Source organism: Saimiri boliviensis, chromosome 1, assembly GCF_048565385.1.
Source record: "Saimiri boliviensis isolate mSaiBol1 chromosome 1, mSaiBol1.pri, whole genome shotgun sequence".
Lineage (NCBI taxonomy): Eukaryota > Metazoa > Chordata > Mammalia > Primates > Cebidae > Saimiri > Saimiri boliviensis.
This window is the reverse complement of record NC_133449.1, coordinates 162492238-162511334: the sequence shown is the minus strand read 5'-3', so window position 1 is coordinate 162511334 and position 19097 is coordinate 162492238. Positions and strand designations below refer to the sequence as shown.

Here is a 19097-nt window from a genome sequence, read left to right as displayed (position 1 = left end):
AAAATGGAATGCTACAGAGGTAGAAAATAAGAAGAAACGATTGATATATATATATAAATGCAGAGGAATTCCAAAAACATGATACGTAAAAGAAGGTGAACACAAAGGAATATATAATGTTTATCCCATCCATATAACATCCTAGAAAAGGCAAACAATGTTTAGTGACAGAAAGCAGATTGGTGGTTGTCTGGAGTTGGAAGGAGCAGTGTTGACTACAAAGGAGCACAGGAAACTTTTTGGGGTCATAGAAATATTTCACTTTTAACATTACAATGAGACTTCATGAGCATATATCTTTGTAAAAACTCACTAAACTGTTTAAGTGTACAATGTTTATATATGGATTATTTTCTAAGAAAGCAGGATGGCAATATTTTCCAGCTGAAAAGGTGGTTGCATTTTCATTATTATGGAAATTTCTATAACAAATCATTCAGATTCTCAATAAAATTTAAGCTGTTTTCATTACATATTATACACCCTATTTTTTTTTTTTTTTTTTTTTTTTTTTTTTTTTGAGACGGAGTTTCGCTCTTGTTACCCAGGCTGGAGTGCAATGGCGCGATCTCGGCTCACCGCAACCTCCGCCTCCTGGGTTCAGGCAATTCTCCTGCCTCAGCCTCCTGAGAAGCCGGGATTACAGGCACGCGCCACCATGCCCAGCTGATTTTTCTATTTTTAGTAGAGACGGGGTTTCACCATGTTGACCAGGATGGTCTCGATCTCTCGACCTCGTGATCCACCCGCCTCGGCCTCCCAAAGTGCTGGGATTACAGGCGTGAGCCACCGTGCCCGGCCCTATACACCCTATTTTTTTTTTTTTTTTTTTTTTTTTTTTTTTTTTTGAGACGGAGTTTCGCTCTTGTCACCCAGGCTGGAGTGCAATGGCGCGATCTCGGCTCACCGCAACCTCCGCCTCCTGGGTTCAGGCAATTCTCCTGCCTCAGCCTCCTGAGTAGCTGGGATTACAGGCACGCGCCACCATGCCCAGCTAATTTTTTTGTATTTTTAGTAGAGACGGGGTTTCACCATGTTGACCAGGTTGGTCTCGATCTCTCGACCTCGTGATCCACCCGCCTCGGCCTCCCAAAGTGCTGGGATTACAGGCTTGAGCCACCGCGCCCGGCTACACCCTATTTTTTAAGAGGAATGTGATATAGTTCATAAATGTAAACAGTAGTGCTCTCCTGACCTTTATTTTAGAGTCTCTTGAGTTCTCAGACCTGTGTTTCAGCAGGTAACACATGGAGAGTGCAGTTTATAAACATTTGATTTATCTGCACTGGGCACTAAAAGAATTAATTTCAAAGCACTCAACATCATGAATAGGTGTGATATTCCTTACTATCAATAGCTTCTAATTAGCATTTTAAAAACCTTCGCAACAGAATAAAGCAGATTCCTTTTTCTTTTTGTTTATGCTAATAGGTAAAGAAGAAAGATTTCTGATGCCTGATATTTGGAACACTAGAGAAAATATTTAACAGGAACAAAAAAAAAAAAGAGTTAATTAATTATTGCAGCACAGTAAAACTATATTGGCAAATGTGAAATCTATGTTGGATATTATTTATAAAATTTTAAGAAATCTAATTTGGTTTTTGAAGACCATAAAAATAACAGATACACAATACGCAGTGAAGTAAAAAATGAAAAACCAACCACCAAATTATGACGATGTTCCAATTCCTTTTTAGGGTTCTACTATTCAAAATTTCATTATAATCTCATTACATCAAAACATTTTATTAGATTCTTTAAACATTTGATCTGATCAATTTTCAAACAGGAATTTTCAGGTAATATGAAAGGGTAAAATTTAACTTTTAAAAAATGTTGAATACTTCAGTATTCTTGATATAGAATTAACTTTATTTATTGAGGCAGTATACTGATAATGTGCTGTGATTGTATAATGTGGAGTACAAAGATAATTATTTGGGAAACTAAAACAAACAAATATGCACACACTTTCTTGTATTTCAGTTGACTGCAATTACTATTAGAGAAGAGGCGTCAAATTATTATGGGAATATGGAAGAGATTAGTTTGAGAAGGCAAGAAAAATTCATGGAGGATCCCACAGCTGAATTGGGTGACAAATCAGGAGGTTGTAGCCTATCCATCTACATTGTAAAAAAGCTCTTCAGGTGATTCTTATGCATTCTAAAGTTTGTGGAACACTACTATAAGTGACAGCACTTATGCATGTGATATTTATTTATTTATTTATTTTACTGTACTTTGAGTTCTGGGGTGCACGTGCAGAACGTGTAGATTTGTTACATAGGTATACATGTGCCATGGTAGTTGACTGCATTCATCATCCTGTCATCTACATTAGGTATTTCTCCTAATGCTATCCCTCCTTTAGCCCCTGACAGTCCCTGCTTGCACACGTATGTTTATTGCAACACTGTTCACAATAGCAAAGACTTGAAAGCAACCCAAATGCCAGTCAATGATAGACTGATAAAGAAAATGTGGCACATACACACCATGGAATACTATGCAGACATAAAAAAGGTTGACTTCATGTCCTTTGCAGGGACATGGATGAAGCTGGAAACCATCATCTTCAGCAAACTAACACAGGAAAAGAAAACCAACCACCGCATGTTCTCCATCATAAGTGGGAGTTGAACAATGAGAACATATGAACACAGAGAGAGGAGTATATATGTATATACATATATATATATAGACAGAGTTTCACTCTTGTTGCCCACGCTGGAGTTTAATGGCACTATCTCGGCTCACTGCAACCTCCACATTCTGGGTTCAAGCGACTCTCCTGCCTCAGCCTTTTGAGTAGCTGGGATTACAGGCATGTGCCAACATGGCCAGTTAATTTTGTATTTTGTATTTTTAATAGAGACAGGGTTTCTCCATATTGGTTAGGCTGGTCTCAAACTCTCGACCTCAGGTGATCCGCCTGCTTCGGCCTCCAAAAGTGCTGGGATTACAGGCATGAGCCACTGTGCCCAGCCACGTGTGATATTTACTAAGCAGATAAAATTTCAATAGGTGAAAAAGGAGTGCAGAACAATAATTTAGCAGGAAAAATGCCTGAAGACAGGATGCTTGAGGTTTAATATTATTGAGGGTCTATATCACCAGAAAAGAGTAGGACTTTCTTTAGTAGACAGTATGTAGTCATGACAGGTTTTTCATCAGAGCACTACTGTAATTATTTTGTAATTAGAAGCATTCTCTGGTTCGGGATGAATTGGCATTGTTCAGCGGGCCATGTAGGAGGATGCATTGGAGGGAAGATGGGCTGAGTAAACTCCGGCAGGTAGAACCTCTGGTTTGTTACATTAAACCATGTAAGAAGTAATGCTGGGCGTAATGAGGACAATTGCTGAAGAAATGAAGAAAAGAGATTGAATTTGAGAGACAGTATGTTTTAGAATAAATTTCATTTTCCAGATTCCATGGAAAATTTTGTTGGTCCTTGATTTTTATCTGCTCGATACCGGTTGATTTTTTGATAAGATCATGGGGTGGGAAACAGATTTTAGTATTTGGCTAAGAAACAGATTTATTGACTCAGATGTAGAGAATTAATAAAGGATACCCAGAGGTGGTGATACCTGTGTTCTAACAGCCAAGAAAAAGAGAGATGGAGTGTATGATGTGTGTGGGAATGTGTGTGTTTGCCTGTGTGTGTTTGTATTGCGGGGAAGTAAAACAAAAAGGATGATTCAACCAGGGAAGTAGGACAGAGGCCAGAGAGCATGACATGTTCAGGGAACTTGGAGCAATTATTTTTCAAAGAAAGGGAGGTCATCAGTGCTAACTGTTACAGAAAGCAGAGGCAACAGGAGCAGCAAATGAAATTGACGGACAGTGTAACATCACAGAGAAGCCAAGGAGCTCTGCAGTTTGACTAGTTCAACCCTTGAGGGAGTTAAAACCGGTTTTCTCATTCCTAAAATGAGGATCTCAGGGCTCCTTGTGAGGATGGATAGGAAATATTTAATACAGGTTCTGGCACATAGAATTACCTGGAGGTTAGCTCCTATAATTTTTATTATTCTTTATTAACTTTCACCTTGTACTAATTTACATCTTTAAGGTTTGAAAGTTAATATTATTAAGTCATTCTTTTAGATGCTCTGAAGGTCTCTAGAATATTTTTAAAAATTCAAAAATGTAGATGTAAGCTTTTAAGAAAAGCACACAGAATTCATTTCAGTAAAAAAGATTAAGAAAAAAACCTCTGAAATTTAGCACAAGTATTCAAAATATAACTTATTGTGCATCTGTGCTTCTGCAACCATATTTACTATAAATCTTACTAATTTCACTGTCTTTCTCTCTGCTTCTCATTCTTTGTCTATTCAGGTGTGTATGTCCACATTTTGTTTAATTTAATAATATGCATGGCCGGGCGCGGTGGCTCATGCCTGTAATCCCAGCACTTTGGGAGGCCGAGGCGGGCAGATCACAAGGTCAAGAGATCGAGACCATCCTGGCCAACATCGTGAAACCCCATGTCTACTAAAAAATACAAAAATTAGCTGGATGTGGTGGCGTGCACCTGTTGTCCGAGCTACTCCCGAGTAGCTACTCCCGAGGCTGAGGCAGGAGACTTGTTTGAACCCAGGAGGTGGAGATTACAGTGAGCCGAGATTGCGCCACTGCACTCCAGCCCGGCACCTGGCGACAGAGCAAGACTCTGTCTCAAAAAAAAAAAAAAAAAAAAAAAAATATATATATATATATATATATATATATATATATATGTATACGTATGTATACATACACACACACACACACGGCTCTTTCTGCCTTTTTCCTTCTAATTTCCATGGTTACACATTTAAAATTTATTTTTATTATTTCCAACACAACTTTTCCTCCGGTGACTTATTATTATTATTTTTACTTTACTATTATTTTTTGAGGTAGAGTCACCCAGGCTGGAGTGCAGTGGCATGATCTCGGCTCACTGCAACCTGCGCCTCCCGGGTTCAAGCAATTCTCCTGTCTCAGCCTCCTGAGTAGCTGGGACTACAGGTGCCCACCACCATGCCTGGCTAATTTTTGTATTTTACAAAAATTAAGAAATGGGGTTTCACCATATTGGTCAGGCTAGTCCTGAACTCCTGACCTCAGGTGATCTGCCTGCTTTAGTCTCCCAAAGTCTTTCTGGTGACTTCTAATTCCTCATTTTCTCTTATTTTTTCTTTTCTTTTAACAGGGACTAATATGAAACCAAAAATTATTTATTTTGCATTATACTTTTTTATTCATGAATACAAATTAAATGAGTTGAATGAGTTATCCATTATCTGTCAAAAGCAAAGTTAAATCACATAGAATTTTAAGAGTCTATTGTGAGTACGAAAGAACAGTTCATGAACTGGGAAACCTCAAGCTGAAAAATGCATGAAATCTCCATTTTACAGCAGTTACAGCACAATTTATAGAGCCTGAAGGAGGAAGTATTCTGGCCTTCTTCATAACTTTGAAGCTGTCATATATTTGTTTTTAAGGCAACAGAGCCTGTTCAAGCTGATTTATCTGTAGCTACTGGTTTAATTTCATCGAACCATGCTAAAAAGGACAAAATGCTAATGCCCATGCTTTGTTTATGTTCAAGGTTAGTATTTCAGGGAAATCAGGATAATGTACATTTTCGTTACATGGCTGTGGACAGTTGACCATGGGGTATCTAAATTGTAGCCTCCATTTTATTTATTTTGAACACATCTAAAAGACACCTAGCCACAAATAGCATCCTAACCACGTAAGAAGGTTTTGACTTGATCTCCAACCAGTCTATTTTGCTTGTTTTGACTGTGTCTTTGCTTTTTAGTGACTTTGGATTTGTTTAAAAGCAAAAGGTCTATATGATTCCTTTTTTGCAAATATCATTTTATTATATACGTATTCCATACTTTTAGCTAAAAGTTAGCTTTTGTTTAAACAATGAAAGAAAACAAAGCATCTCTCTGCACTGGGTTATGAGGGTAAAAAAACCCAAAATTGTTGGCAGTGGTAGGACTGGGAAAAGTAAAAGCTTTGCATGTTTTTAAATTTAATTGTGTTTCTTGTTATGCAAATAAATTGTATTTATACATAGCTGGAATAAACTAAGGCTTTTAAGGAATAAATTGGGTCAGAGAAATGAAAATAAAGGGACAATATCTTTCAAGTTCTTATTTTTCAGGAGGCTCAGCATAAATTATTTTTTTAAATGTTTAATTTCAGACACATTTACTTCTCCAATGGGACAATTCTTTTTTTTGTTTTTGACACACTGTTCTCATCAGATAGCTTCATATTTCAAATGTTCTGAAGCCAATAGAGGAAAGCGTACAAAAATACATTGGCCCTGTGACTATGTCCTCTTAGAGTTCACTTGCAGTTTTGTGGTCCTGTATTTAATGAGGATTGCAGTTATTTTATTCATCCAAGGATGTGGACCTAATAGTGTGAGCTGGATTTATTACCCTATTCCCTCCCAGGGCTACAAAACCCTTCTTAATCCACAAAATTTGTCTTCAGCCATTACTCTTAAATTTCTATTTTGCGGGCATGATTTATAATTCTGGAATTTTTTACAATTAAAAGTGGAGACATTTTAGTCCAATCTTGTACCCAGTAAAGAACTGTCTTCCATAAAATCCCTGACAATTCAAAAATGCAACAAATTATTACCCGAAGAAGTAAAGTTTTTATCTTAGAAATGTTTATGTACCAGGAGACAATCAGTCACCATTTTTTGTAAGCCCAAAGATGACAAGATAAATAATAATAACAATAACAATAATTATTCTTGAGCATATAGCACATAGCAGGCATTGTGCCAATTGCTCTGTGAGGGAATTGTTATTATTAACCCCTATTGGAGATGAGGAAACTGAAACTTTGAGAAATTCTCCAACTTCTCCTGGGACACGGGGCTAGATGGAAGCAGAGGCAGAATCAAACTCAGCCTCTCTAAATCAGAGCCCCTGATCTTAGTCATTATAGTGCACATTTTTCCACTCAACGAAAATCAGTATCTCTTTAATCTCTACCCAATTAGTCTAAATTCTACCCTTTGAGGCCAACCAGATCATGTTCATTCTTTGTTCCCATTCATTTATGTAGCAAAAAGAATATTAATTACCTCCTAGGTGTTTGATACTGTCTTTGAGCCTTTAATGCAGCAGTGAAAAAAAGGATAAAATTTCTGCTTTCATCGTGTTAACATTTTAATCCTGAAAAGACCCATAAAGTTCTAAGGATTTTCCTTTCCTTAGCCCAAATTTTCCTACTCCTTCCAACCACTCATCATGGAGCAAAGTTTCAAATTCTTATCAATATTGGTAGTTTCCCTCCTCTAAACATATTCTGGTTTTAAAATCATCTCTTTTAAAACACAGCTACCTGATATGGTTTGGCTCTGTGTCCCCACCCAAATCTCATGTCAAAATCCCTAGTGTTGGAGGTGGGTCCTGGTGGGAGGTAATTGGATCATGGGGGTGGATTTCTCATGAATGGTTTAGCACAACATGGGGGTGGATTTCTCATGAATGGTTTAGCACAATCCCTTTGGTGCTGTTCTTGTGATAGTGTTGCAGGATTTTCTCAGTTTTTCTAAAAACCGGGTTCTTGTCACACAACAGGAAAGAGTAGGCTCATGGACACATAGAAGGTGAGAAAAAAACGGAATTTTGGGGGCAAAAAAGGAAAAAAGGAAAAACTTATAGTTTTTCTGAAAACTGAAAACAGTGAGAAGGAAGCCTGTTAACCGGCTTACACCCCACCACAGAGAAACTTAAGAGGCCGGGCTCCTCACCTCTGCAAAAGGTGCGAACTTCCGTGGCTCCACCCCATTCTCCCAGTGCAGGCTGGTGGGAGGTTCTCCAGGAAGCCCTTTTTACTTGGCCGTCTCAGTAGTGAGTGAGTCCTCATGAGATCTGGTTGTTTGAAAGTGTGTAGCACCTCCCCTCTATCCGGCTCTTGCTCAGCCTATGCGATCTGACTGCTCCCTCCTCGCCTTCCCTAGAAGTTGAGTAGATGCCAGCATTTTGCTTCCTGTATAGCTTGTAGAACCGTGAGCCAATTAAACCTCTTTTCTTTATAAACTACTCCCAGGTACTTACCTTTCTTTCTTTCTTTCTTTCTTTCTTTCTTTCTTTTTTTTTTTTTTTTTTTTTTTTAGACGGAGTTTTACTCTTGTCGCCCAAGCAGGATTGCAATGGTACCATCTCTTCCCACTGTAACCTCCACATCCCAGGTCCAAGTGATTCTCCTGTCTCAGCCTCCCAAGTAGCTGGGATTACAGGCACCTGCCACCAGTCCTGGCCATTTTTCTATTTTTAGTAGAGACGCGTTTGCACCATGTTGGCCAAGCTAGTTTCAGACTCCTAACCTCAGGTTACCCACCTGCCCTGGCATCCTAAAGTGCTAGGATTACAGGTGTGAGCCACCATGCCTGGCCACAGGTATTTCTTTAGAGCAATGGAAGAATGGCCTAATCCACAACAATACAGGAAATAGCCATCTACATGCTTTCTGATGGGTGAGAGAGAGAAGAGAACCATTAAAGACGACAATTTGGGTTAATGCGTTGCTTCTGCTGTAATCTCCAAGCCTTGTCTCTCCAGACTTGCAGACTCGTTCAATTGGACATGAAAATTTGGAGCATTCAATTATTTAAATTCTGTTACCATAGCAAAGTTCCCTAATATTAGGGATGTTCTTCTAGTGTCCTCTAGCATCACAGACAAGGTGTTGGAAGCCATCTTGCATCCGTAACTGCTGTTAGCACGATATTTAATGAGAGCTGTTAGAAGGGGGTTTGGCTGAAGCACTTGGCAGACTACAGCATCCTCTAGTGGTCAGATTTAACCCGCAAGACGTGTATATTCTGAATATCCCAAGAAATTAACCTAAACCTTAAGAGTGTCAGGCAATTGTGTTTGGCAAGTGTGGAATAGCTTTTGATCGGTTATTTCTGGTTCAGCGGGTGATCTATTCCCTGCTATAAATTAGAAAACCTGCTGCATTGCAAGCTCTGTTAGCTCTCTACTCAGTTTTCCATTCTAGGCTAATTCTTCATGAGTTTGGGAATTCAAGCTGTTTTTTCTTCTTCTTTCTCCTCTCCCTCCTCCTCCTCCTTCTCCTTCCTTCTCCTCCTCCTTTGCCTTTTCTCCTCTTCCTCCTTGTTCTTCTTTTTTAGTAGCTCTAGATACTTTTCTTTCTTTTGGGGGCAATTCTTTAGTTTTATCTTATTTGCTGTCCCTGAATATAAACACATATTCCTTTTTAATAGGAAGATGTTATCGAAAGTTCCTATAAAAGAAATAGGCAATTTGTAACTCATGTGAGGTGACTGTAGCCTAACAGAAGCAGCACTGGACTTGAAGTCAGTCCTGTATTATAATAAAAGCCTAAGTCTGGGGCTTTGTTTGCTAGCAATATTAAACAGGTGATTTCACTTATTTCTAAGTTTCCTCATAAGATAAGGATAATCTTACAGGGTTGTTGTGACTCACAGATAAACCAAAGTGCACTGCACAAAGGTCTCAACGATCATTTCATCTGATCTATAGTCACTTTTTTTCCTTGTCAGATTATCTTTTGGGAATGGTTTGATAGTAGAAGAGGCCATGCCAAAAGTTAATCCAGAATCAAGCCTCCCCAACTACCCGCGTCGGGTTAGCACAGCACAAACCCATCAGGCCCTATGAAGCAGGTCTTCCAGGAAAGCCTAAGTTAAAGTCTTCCATTCAAGCCTCAGGTTACCAGGGACAACCGCAGGCTCTGCTTTACACTATTCAAGTTGGTAACTAATGGGAAACTATCTCTGCTGGAGAAGGACTAAGGCTAAGTCCAGAAGCTGCTCCACAGCCTTGTTGACAAAATGTAGGGTTTTTTTTGTTTTTGTTTCCTCAATGATTAAAATCTTTTTGAGACAATTATGTCTGACTCAAAATCTACATTTTAAGGTAAATGGAAAAATCTCAAAGGCTAAACTCTGTTTCACCAGACAGGCAGCTCTATGCCCATGCACATAGCCCTGTACCAGGCACAATAGATGCTCAATCAAATCCCAAGGAAACCTTAAGGAGTTATTTCAATCAGGAAACTGTGACGGGTAGTATGTTTCTGGACTGGGTATTTTCCAATTATTCCTTAAAATGGTAGTCCAGTCCTCTGCAGAATTGCTTGTGTTCATAATCATCTGCACTCTGCCATTTAATATGTGCAATTACATTTTCTGAGACAGTGACTTTAGGATGTGAGAAAGATGAGGAAGGAAAAGGAATTGTGAGGGAAACCCTGTCTGAAATGACGGGATTGCTGGCGTTTTTAAAACTTGGTCTATTCTGAGTCTTGCCCACACCCCCTGACCCTGGTATAATCAAACATACCTTTGAAGAAAAAGTAAATGGAAACAACAGGGATTATTTAGATGCATTTATTTAACAATCAGGCCAGCCAGGCCTCGCAGTGACCTGAGGAGATTTCAAAACCTTTGTTCTCAGCAAACTCCAGATTTTTTAATGTAGACAGGAACCTGGCGCCTCCTGCAGTAGAGATTAAAAAAAAAAAAATCAGTTAAGCTTTACTGACAAAAAAGAAAAAGAGTGGGGGAAAAAAGCTTCATTTAAAGTAGAGAGGTTTGAGATTTATAATTTTTTTATCTATCTTTCATTCATTTATCCATTCACTTACTCATTAATTCATCAAATATTTATTGATTACTGTTATATACACTAAGGATACAATAGAAAGGAAAAATATCTGTCCTTGCAGTTTTTATATATCTAGTGGCATGCTACAGTGAAATTAACCTCCAATCAATTGTTGCATTTTTTGCTCTTGATGCCTCTGCCTTCGGCAACAGGTTTCTATCCAAGCTGATGCCTGGGCTGTTGTTGAGCCTCCTAATTGATTGATGTTTTGTCTTAGAGCTCTGGGGATTCATATCTGTGAGATCTCGCAAAACTAAATCATGTCTTTATTCTACACCATTCTTGCCAGATCTAAACATCCTCCCCTCCAGATAAAACCTCTCTGTTTGCCCCACACTACCATTCCAAACCAGTTTTCTCTAAGCTAAATATCTCTAAATTTTATAATTGCTCCTTAGAAGACTGTTTCCAGGTCTTTAATTTCTAACCAATTTTCTTTGAATATATTGGCTTACAAAAATTCTACTTCTCTATTACTGAAGGACATCTGACTTCGACATACTTTTAAACAGGCATTTATCTGGACCTTGTTAACTGCCCTTTTTCTTTTTTTTTTTTTTTTTTTTTTGACAAAATCTTTCTCTGTTCCCTGGGCTGGAGTGCAGTGTGTGATCTTGGCTTACTGAAGACTCCGCCTCCCTAATTCAAGTGATTCTCCTGCCTTAGCCTTCCCAGTAGCTGGGATTACATGTGCATGCCACCACACCCAGCTAATTTTTTGTATTTTCAGTAGAGATCAGGTTTTACCATGTTGGCCAGGCTAGTCTCAAACTCCTGACCTCAAGTAATTTGCCAGCCTGGGCCTTCCAAAGTGCTGAGATTGCAAGCATGAGCCACCATGGCCAGCCGAACTTATTTTAAGTTTTTAACACTTTCTTGTCCCACAATTATTAACTGCTCATAATACCGATTTCCACATCAGTTAGCATACATAAGCACACACACCCAAACAGAGTAAACAAACAAAAAAAAAGTGCTATGCTTTTAACTGTGATTGCATACATTCACTATCAACATATAGCTATTTAAATTTAAATTAGTTTAGGTAATATTAAATATTCAGTTTAGCAGTTGTACTAGCCACATTTACATTAGTGTTAACCACCTTAAGGCCACTGTTTTGTGGCTAGTGGCTATGTATTAGACAGCATAAACATAGAACATTTCCATCATTATAGAACGAACATTCTATCAGAAATGCTGGTTTATGGAAAAGAATTTGCCAGTACAGATTCCCTACAAAGATATAGAAGGATGAGAAAATGTCTCTATTGAATATATTTGCCAAGCACATAAGGACCAAGAAGACTGATTTGCAAGCCTTTGTTTGGTATTATGTACTTGTCTCAAACTAGGGTCAGCGTCTGGCTTTATTTACTGTGTAATAAGTTTGGGACTTTTAATTAACAGAAATAAAAGACAATGTCATACATTAGGAAATATGTTTTTGAGAAAGCAACTTTTTGCCTCTAGACCTAAATTTTCTTACCTGAAAACATAGGAAGAGAGGTGATGTTTTCTAGTGTACAAATGTTCCTCACATATTTACATATTTTTCAACAAACAGAAAGTGTAAGTAGAAACTCGTACGTTTCAGAGACTGCGTGGATAGGGTGTCCCAGCCCTCTACTCATAGTTTTCTAATGTTTCACTCTAAATGTTGAGTGGCATTTGGAAATTTCCCAAGTCTCAAAGCTACTGTTCTCTTGCTTTCTCTTCCCATTGGATGGAAATATGATGTTTGACGTTAATGTCAAGAACATGGGACATGAGAAAACTAACAAATGGCTTCAAATTCCTTTTACAAGTCTTGATTATGGAAACACATTCATTACAAAGTAGAATACCAAATGTTTTTGGTCTAAAACTTCAGAATATTAGCCCTATCATCCAGGGGACCTATTTCCACAATACTTGCTAAACTCTGAGAATTTTCTGAAATGGTTTAAAACAGCCCAAGAAGAAGGTTTGCATTATAGGAAAGGAAATTTATGCTGCGGAATATAATGGAAATTTACACAGTCATTTGAGCCTGAGTCAAAGTCTTCAATATCAAGTCAATCCCAGAAAAAACTAGTCACTTGTGGAATCCCTTATATTTGTTATGTTCATTCCACACCTTTATTTAACCCAGCATGCCTTTTTGATACTGCCAAAATTCAGAGCTCTATTTAAATAGCATTCTTTAAAAAAAAAAAAAAAAAAAAATGGAATCTCTCTCTTGTCACCCAAGCCGTAGAGCAGTGGTGCAATCTTGGCTCACTGCCACCTCCACCTCCCGGGTTCAAGTAATTCTCTGCCTCAGCCTCCCGAGTAGCTGGGATTACAGGTGCCCACCACCCTACCTGGCTAATTTTGTACTAGTAGAGATAGGGTTTCTCCATGTTGGCCAGGCTGGTCTCAAACTTCTGGCCTCAGGTGATCCTCCCTTCTCAGCCTCCCAAAATGCTGGGATTACAGGTGTGAACCACAACACCCAGTGGGCATTTATTATTTTCCTGGATCTTTTCTTGATCCCTTTCAATAACAAAAACTATGTATTTCTGCTTCACTCCTGTTGCACTTTATTTACACCAAGTCTTCTGGCATTCGCCCCAAGATATAAGAAGCCATCCTGTATGTGCTTATGACGTTTTCTTAGTCATAAGCACAAGTAAGACAGGGAATATTAGCATAATGCTTGAGACATGCTAACGGTTCAGTTGCTGAGTGAAATAGGAAATCTGTGTCGAATCTGTTTCTCTGTATCCCATTGCCTACTTATGGACACTGAGGAAATAAAGATTCATTGAAGCTGTCTTTCATATGCATGAGTAAAAACACGTTTTTAGTTGTCTAATTGATATAATTTATATTTACATGACTGAGGGCTTTAAAAAACACAATCACTGCAACCATTAATTTTTTTTTAATTAAAGGTATTTTTTTTTTGTTTTGTTTTTTTTTTTTTTGAGACGGAGTTTCGCTCTTGTTACCCAGGCTGGAGTGCAATGGCACGATCTCGGCTCACCGCAACCTCCAGCTCCTGGGTTCAGGCAATTCTCCTACGTCAGCCTCCTGAGTAGCTGGGATTACAGGCATGCACCACCACGCCCAGCTAACTTTTTGTATTTTTAGTAGAGACGGGGTTTCACCATGTTGACCAGGATGGTCTCGATCTCTCGACCTTGTGATCCACCCACCTCGGCCTCCCAAAGTGCTGGGATTACAGGCTTGAGCCACCGCGCCCGGCCTAAAGGTATTTTATGTATATAAGATTTATAAAAATCCAAGCTATTGACTATTTTGCTTTAATAAGAAAGTAGGCTTTTATCATACAAGTGACTTTTAAAAAATAATATTATAATGCTAAATATATAACAAGGAGAAAAAGAGATAATTATTTTTGAAAAAAGAAAATATTTTGCTTCTCTTAGGGTGGGATTCATATTGTCAGTATATCTGAAGATAACTAACTTAAAATATATAGTTTAAAAGAAACTCAAGTTTGTACTCACTGATTTTCAAGACATAACATGCATTCATTGCCGTAAGTAACTCCATTAGTCCCACAGACAGGGTTGAATATCTTGGTGCATCCATTAACTGTATTGTAACAGTTGGGCTAAAAATTGAATTAAACAGAATCATTTCCCATCATTCTCCATTCTTGAGTTTATAGCAGAATCTCTGAAATGATTTTAATTTCTCTGGGGCATGACTGTGATTGGGAGAATGATAATGTGTGTGGTAACAGAAATAACCTAAGATCTGGAGACAGAAAACCTTGTTTTAAGTCATGCCTCTGCTGTTTCTAAGCTGTGTGACATTACAAAGTCCTTTGGCCCTTCTGAAACTCAGTCGGTTCTTCTGCAAAATCACTATCTCATAGTGCTGTTGTGAGGTTTACGCAAGATGGGCGAGAAAATGTTCAAGTTTTACAATTACTGCCAGTGCTGGCATCTCTCAGGTTGGCCGCACCTCGGGGCATGTTCTTCCTTGAACACTGTAGTCCACACACACTGGTCTTCTCTTAGGCACTTAAAGGCACTGGGCACCTTCCAGTGTTGGAAGTCTTTGCATTCTGCTCTAGTAAGAGTTTATGATCATCAAATAGGACTGTTTGTCACTGTCCTAAACATCGTCCTAGTGTCTTTGTGTATTTTTCTGTTTAAACCTCCTAACTATCCTGTGAACTAAGTATTACATTCTTCTTCAGGTGAAGATAACCGGGCACAAAGCAGTAAAATCAGCCAAGGCCATGCGGCTAAGGAATTCCTAGGTTCAGAATTCAAACCGAGACATTAGAGTTTCTGACCTTTAGCTCTTAACTATTTCATTCTACTACGTCTCCCCACCACTTACGTTTTGCTAAGACTCGTTTTATTTATTTATTTAGGCTAAAAATGACCCTTCACTTACTTAGGAGTAAGTGACCTGATCTTACTCTCTGAACTCTCTAACTAGGCTAAGTTCGTAATGGCAGCAGAACTTTTTCATAACACTTATCACAAGTTTAATAATGTATTCATTCATGAATGTTTGATCTATCAGCTGTCTCCCACTAGATAGAAACTGAGAAGACGCACACTTTTTCCTCTGGTTTCCAAGATTACCGAAATTACCTTTTAAACAAAAAACAATTGAAACGGTTAGAATTAGAATATTTTTCTAGAAGGAGAAGCTAGTTTATTATTTTCTGTTGTTCATTATAAATTAGAGCTGCACCTTGGTGATTGGGAGAGCTGCATGCCAACATGGTCAAACTGGCTGTAAGGAAGCAGAGCTACTTGGAGTGAGCTTGAGAAGGCTTCCACCCCAAATACTTGCCTACAGCTACCACTAGTCTATATAAAAAACCCTGTCACAGTAAGCACTACAGTATTTTATAGCACTTGCTTATGCATCGGTGAAGTTGTCCTTCAATATAAGCCTGTGGGGTAGAACTACTACTACCGTTTGCATTTCACTGGTTAACCCTCCCTGGCATTCATACTACTGTTAACTTCAAGCTAAGTTGAAAGGTGGCAGGCAGGCTGCGTTTTTATTGCATCAAACTGTTTCAGCCTGAGAAATAAGAAATTACAAATTTCTCTTTACCTTTCTTCCCTCGGGTTCAGCTCCGGTGTTACCTAGAAATAAATCAGATCTGTTAAGTTGGCTCCTAAATGAGAGAAGTCAGATCTATTCTTTGTCAGAATTCTCTGCTTTCATTGTAGACTGTGGCTTCTTTACAGGCTCTCTTCCCTTTCTGTATTCTATAATTTTCCCAAAGTATCCTGCACCCCTCGTCTGACGAAACCTTAAAAGAATTAAGTAAAACTTTGATTATGACCAAAGTAAAGTATCTCGATTTGATGTTTTAGGAAGTTGATCAATTTCCTTGAAAATAGAAATTATGTACTTACTGCTGGAAGTGTATCAGGCACTGAGCAAATTAACTTTTGAACACTCACTAACGTTCACAAAATCAGTTACTAGATCTTTAATCTTGCAACTAGTGAAGTATAATTTTTATCTCAGTTTACAGCTGTAAGTATGGAGAGTTTTTATAATTAGCTGTGAAACAGTTATCACAAGCAGTAACCAGGTCTTCTGATGCAAAATTAGCTTTTTCAATTACAGTTAAATCCCCTTTTGTAAGTAATGTTAAAAAAATAGAATTCTTTTGCCAACTCACCATAAGTTCTCAAAGAGCTATTTCCAACAGTTGTATCATATGGACTATGGGTCCAACTCACATTTGTAGAGTTTACAGGCAGTCAAAATAGTTCATCTGCATTACCCAGAAAATAACAGAAGTTTTGCTGACAACATGTAGGGAATGATAACTATGGATGAGTTCATGGACGGGAAGGGGTACTAATCTGATAGTATCCAAATGAGGAAATATTGGTAAAATTGAATTTTAATATCGACAATCTTTAAGGTGATCTGGGTGAAGAGGTAGTTCTCTGTATCTAAATGTAATGAAATTTAGTGAGGCATCTATGATCTGGGTGAAGTTCCCCTGGGATAGTCAGAACTTGTTGCTGGGGGCCTACTGGCTTTTAGAATCTAGTTGAGTCTAAAAACTAATGAGCAAGTAGGTGCTCATCACAGGCATCTGTTTGGATTGATTAACACGCATGAGCAGGGGAAAAGGGAACACTAACTGCTACCATAAATATTCAGCTAATCCAACAAACAACGTTCTTCCTTTTCTTAGCAAAGTGCTGATTTGGCTCTCTGTAGGATCCTTCACTATATCAGAAGTGAAGTTGAAAATGTTAATAAATTCCAGTGATCAAAAGGAAACTGATCTTGACTCTGCGGGTTCGGAGTTGTCTGTTAACATTGTCCAGTTGCAGTTGGAGGTATATGTGCTCATCTATTCAAGCAGAATGTTTCCTTTCAAAACACTCTGCTGGTCCAAAATAATTTTTTAAAATAAAACATGTAACTTTATTTGTAGTCAACATAATTTACATTGCAAGAAAATCCTAAGGAATCTACAAAAAACCAAAATTTTAGAATTGGTGAATTTAGTAACACCATAGTATATAATGTAAATACAAAAACCACAGTTGTATTTCCAGATACTGATAAAGAAATACCAGAAATAGAAAATTTAAAAATTCCCTTTATATCACATATATTAGCTATTGAGGGATAAATCTGACAAACTACACATGATTCCAGTACACTGAAACCTATACAATACAAAAAGAAATTTTTAAATCAGTCAAATCATGCCTTTTATGCTGAAGAACTGAAAGCCATTTTACCTGTTTTATGCAATTCCATGAGAATTTAAAATTTGTAATTTGGCTTTACACATTAAATAATTAGAAGTATACTTAAAATATTTTTACCCTTTTTTCTCTACCACATTCCTCCAAAGGGTCAGCCACATCACTAGAGAAAACCCACTTTACCTCTGGGCAATTCTTACTAGGAGACTTGCTTTCCTTATAGTAGATTAAAAAATCTCTTTTAAAAAATAATTCTTATCTGTTGATCTTATTTCATCTTACCCGGTCCAAAAGATCTCTCAAAGACCAGACTGCATGAAAAACCCAGAAGATAATGTGCTCCACAAAGCAACAGCTCAGAAAGGTTTTATTCAACTTTGAAAAATATGCAAAAACACTTACCAGATAGACTCAACAGGACCAAAGCACTGAGAAGACAGATGCCTGTTACCTTCATGGCTGAAATTCTGCGTCCAGAGGTCAGGTGAAAACCACACAGCACTTGCCACGTCTCCTCAGAAGCCTGGGACTGGAAGGGTCGTATGGCAGATGGCAGCAAGGCCCCACCTGCCAGACTATATAACAGATCTCCCTGGTTATTGATTGACTTTGTGTCGTAGCCTGGCCTCCAGGTTCTGGGAATGTCACCTGTGTAAGAAAGGTCAAAGGACCCAGGGGGGCCTGAAACATGCAAGACAAATATTTTGTCAGAAAAATGGTTCTGGTGGTTAGTTAGTTTAATCCCTAACTCCCTCTATGTTTGTGGGAATGCCATTCCATTATCAAGCTCGTTTTCTCACCTTTAAGGTGATCTCAAAGTTCCCTTCTACTCCGTAGTTCTGGATAGATGACGAGGTATGGATAGCTAAAAGGCCCTCTCCATTCTTTCTTCCTTTCCTCCACTCTTCCTTTCTTATTCTTTTTTCTCTTTTCTCTGTTTTTCTATCCCCCATTCACAAAGTCTAAAATAGCTGATGGAGTGGCAGATGAGAGAGAGAGCAAGAGAGAGAGAGGACTCAGTTCCCTAAAGTGTGTATTCTGGAGCTGGAGGGTGCTTGTTGGGGCCACTTTTGCTGTGCTTCTGTGTATTCATCTGGAAAACGAAATAATAACATCTAACTCAAAGGGTTACTCTTTCATTGGAGACTGTGTGCTGGGTGTCTACCATGTGTTCTTAGAGGACAGTTCTCCATTCCCTCTCATGTTTGTGTGTCTTATAAGTACAGGTACTGATTACATTTGTTTCAGACTATCTTTTTAAGGGGTATTTGTGCACCCTTAAAATAACCTTAGAAAATACGTAATTTCTCCATCTGCATCAAAAGGCAGGTTTGTTTATTGTTTAGCGTAATAAAGTTAATATCTCCTGCTAGGGCAAAGCTCATGTTAATTGCCCTTTTAAAAACATTTCTGGTTTTTAAGAGCTTAGCCTTGCTTTCCTTTAACACACTGTGTTTTCTCTTCAAGTATCACTTGATGCTCTTCATACTGCCCTGTGGAAATTGGGGCTTGGGAAACCAGAACAAATTCCAACACTCTGGCTGTTGCTATGGAATAATTAAGTCCCTTATCTCTGAGCCAGAAATCTGTGCCTTCTGCCAGAAGCCATTGTAATGTGGCAGGCTAACTTCATACCCTCCAAGTAGGATGAAATCTGAAATCCTTCCCAAGTCATGAC

The 19097-nt window shown here is 38.3% G+C and overlaps 1 protein-coding gene across 2 annotated transcripts; it reads right to left on the bottom strand.

The window, feature by feature from the left end:
• Nucleotides 1-10413: 10413 nt before the first annotated feature.
• Nucleotides 10414-18323, bottom strand: SPINK1 (serine peptidase inhibitor Kazal type 1). 2 transcript variants are annotated; one of them, XM_010344516.3, is made up of 5 exons: nucleotides 18220-18323; nucleotides 17822-18100; nucleotides 15786-15817; nucleotides 14204-14310; nucleotides 10414-10538 (listed from the first exon to the last, which is right to left on the bottom strand). In XM_010344516.3, exons 2-5 carry the CDS (start codon nucleotides 17874-17876, stop codon nucleotides 10493-10495), a joined length of 240 nt encoding a protein of 79 aa, XP_010342818.1. In that variant the 5' UTR covers nucleotides 17877-18100; nucleotides 18220-18323; the 3' UTR covers nucleotides 10414-10492. The 2 variants fall into 2 exon arrangements, with proteins under 2 accessions (XP_010342818.1, XP_074235737.1); XM_074379636.1 differs by lacking the exon at nucleotides 18220-18323 and having other exon boundaries at nucleotides 17822-18101.
• Nucleotides 18324-19097: the final 774 nt, after the last annotated feature.

What these genes read in the sequence shown, in the direction of transcription:
- SPINK1 (XM_010344516.3), bottom strand. Translation starts at nt 17,876, where the DNA reads ATGAAGGTAACAGGCATCTGTCTTCTCAGTGCTTTGGTCCTGTTGAGT. An exon ending in GGTCCTGTTGAGTCTATCTG is followed by an intron (nt 15,818 to 17,821) that starts GTAAGTGTTTTT and finishes ATTTATTTCTAG; the next exon opens with GTAACACCGGAGCTGAACCC. An exon ending in ATGTTATGTCTTGAAAATCA is followed by an intron (nt 10,539 to 14,203) that starts GTGAGTACAAAC and finishes TCTCTACTGCAG; the next exon opens with GAGGCGCCAGGTTCCTGTCT.